The sequence below is a fragment of the Apis dorsata genome, unplaced genomic scaffold, assembly GCF_000469605.1.
Source record: "Apis dorsata unplaced genomic scaffold, Apis dorsata 1.3 scaffold_74, whole genome shotgun sequence".
Lineage (NCBI taxonomy): Eukaryota > Metazoa > Arthropoda > Insecta > Hymenoptera > Apidae > Apis > Apis dorsata.
In genome coordinates this window covers 932792-935440 of record NW_006263372.1, presented here as the reverse complement: position 1 = coordinate 935440, position 2649 = coordinate 932792, and the positions used below count along the sequence as shown (strand labels likewise).

General features: G+C 25.7%; 1 protein-coding gene across 1 annotated transcript in view; it reads left to right on the top strand.

The window, feature by feature from the left end:
* Nucleotides 1-2103: 2103 nt before the first annotated feature.
* LOC102675678 overlaps nucleotides 2104-2649 on the top strand; it is an 8396-nt gene continuing 7850 nt past the window's right edge. Inside the window, exon 1 of the mRNA XM_031508128.1 lies at nucleotides 2104-2645. Coding sequence (XP_031363988.1) covers nucleotides 2598-2645 — 48 coding nt within the window. The 5' untranslated portion in view covers nucleotides 2104-2597. The remainder of the gene's footprint in view (nucleotides 2646-2649) is intronic.

Sequence of the window (2649 nt, the reverse complement as noted above, 5' to 3'; positions counted from 1 at the left end):
CATCCCGCCGTGGGCGCAGACGTCCGCTCGCTCACCGTGTCCGCCATCTTGTTTCTTGTTTCTCGACGGGGAGCCCCCCTCCCCTAATCGCATCAATTATTCAGATCATTCGAAAGAGCGGCGATGGAGCAGGGGAACCGATTGGAGCAGGGGATGGATAAATACGTTGGGGGAAGAAGGTCTCGAACACGGTTTATTCTAGAAAGTTTGTTGTATAATGGTTTAAGAGGATCTTTGGACATCTTTCTTTGTCCAGGGATGATTTTTTTTTATTAATTTTCGACTTCGAATCTTTCCTCACGAGTTTAAATCTGGCAATTTGATCTGTTAAAGGATAGAAGTTAAAAGGATATATATATATGTATATATTTGAAAATTTAATATTTTCTATATCAAGGGGAAGAATTGAAGAAAGGGTAAAGGGTAAAAGCGTGACACAGTGTCATTAATTTGAGAGAAATCGTTTTTATTTTTATTTGTGAAAAAATATGGATAGATTGGAATAAAGTAACATTGGAATAAGTTAATAAATAATTGGGAATAGAATAATTTGGAAAATGATGAAATTGTGATATGATAAGAGAGTAGATTTAACTTAAATTCATCCTGATGAAATGAAAAGCAAGGTAAAACGTGATCAATAATTTCATTGCTGTTGTGTTGTTGTCAAAGAAATTTTCTTTATGTCGATAAAATAAACAGGGTATCCGTAGACTATAGTAAGAATCCAATGTTCTTCCATCGAACCATGCCTTCTAACGTCCAGTTCAACTTTGTAATAGAAGAAAAAGAAATAATATTCAACTTAAATTTATCGGTTGATCAGAAAATCTTAATGAATTCAAAATATGAAAACCCAATAAGAAACTATAAGAAACGTCAACATTGAAATTGAAACTGTTTACAATAGAAATAAATATTTTTATAAATCAATTATTTTAATCTCCATATATCAAAATAATTAAAACATCAACATTCATAAAAATCTTTAATTATTTTAAAACTAAAGTTTTCAAAAATTAAGAATTTATTCTTTCATTTTGAACAATATGCTCAGTTTCCTTGAAAGTTTTGCTATTTTCTACTTTTCATTAAAACTAAAACTAAAACTAAATTTATTAGTCAAAATTATTTGTAAATTTTATTTACTTGAATTTTTCTATATTCTAATAAAAAATATTTTGTAGGATTAATAAAGAATTCAATGAAGAATGTTTCTCAAATACGTAAACTCACATATTTTTTTTTAACAATTGTCAATATAAAGACTTGTTTGTTTTAAATAATGGAAGGCTATGATTACACGTAATGTCCCTATTTTCTTTACATAATCCTTCTTTTAAGTCAATATGATATGTTTAAAAAATAATCATTCACTTAAAATATCAGATAAATTTGACACATTTAAAATTTAATTCATTGATAGCCACCTATTAGTTAAGTTATAAAATATTTTATATTTGCAATAATTTGAAAGAGAAAAAAATCAATTCTTTGTTATATTTATTAATTAATTTCAAATAGATAATTCATCCAATCTATATAATCCAATCTATATTTCTTTTTTTATTTATTGTATTTATTATTGTAAATAATAAAACTGTAAAAAGTATCCTAAGAATATATTTATCTAGGCTATCTTATAGATGTTCATACGTGCTTATTATCAGAAGTTACTTTAAACCTTGACATCATTGAAATGATCACAGTTAAAGAATAATGGTACCCAAGTTATGATTTATTAAAATGTCTAAGAAGAATCTTGTATTTCTTCAACAAAATTAAAGAAACTGATATATCTATACAAGTTCTCAAATGTAAAATTATAATACATATATTGTTATTTGTTATCTTTTATTATTCAAGAAAAAAATTGTAATTTTATTAAAAGTTGTGTATTTTTATATATATATATAAAATTAAGATAATGTAAATTATAATATGCAAGATAAATAAATTTTTGTTATTGAAGAAGAAGAAGTTTTAGAGACATCAATGCCAGAAACGGAGTGAAGATGAATTTCAAATAAATAACTTTGTGAAAAATATATATCTATGTATTTAGAAATACATATCCTAATACATACCAATATTTATCTCATCTTTTTTTAAAACTTTTATATCCATTTTTCTATTAAATATTGATCTTATGATATACTATATTAATTATGTCATGATAATAAATATTAATATTGCAAAAAAAAAAAGGATTAATTATAATGGAGTAGTTTCAAGTATCTCGGAAAACAAATATTGCATCAAATATCAACACTCTTATGTTCACTTGGCAATCATCTTTTGTCGATTGTGCATCCATCATCCATAAACGTCTTCTTTCGAGAGAAGGTAACAGACGTATTTATCGTTCGCGGATTTTTAAGTAAAAAAGAAAAAAAGAAAAAAAGAAAATACAATTTATACGTTATATTTAAAAAAAACTTTAAACAAAAAAAGAAAAAAATACATCAAAGATACAAGGCTGAATCTTTTAATAGTGAGATTTATGCCAAGTATGAAAAGATTTTTCAATTTTTGATATCACGAATTGGCATTTACTCTTTGATCGAATACGAATTTTTTATTTTAAGAAGCAAAAAATGTTTCAAGAACGTTTTTTGACGGTTTTGTTCGGCGCAGTAATGTCGATAA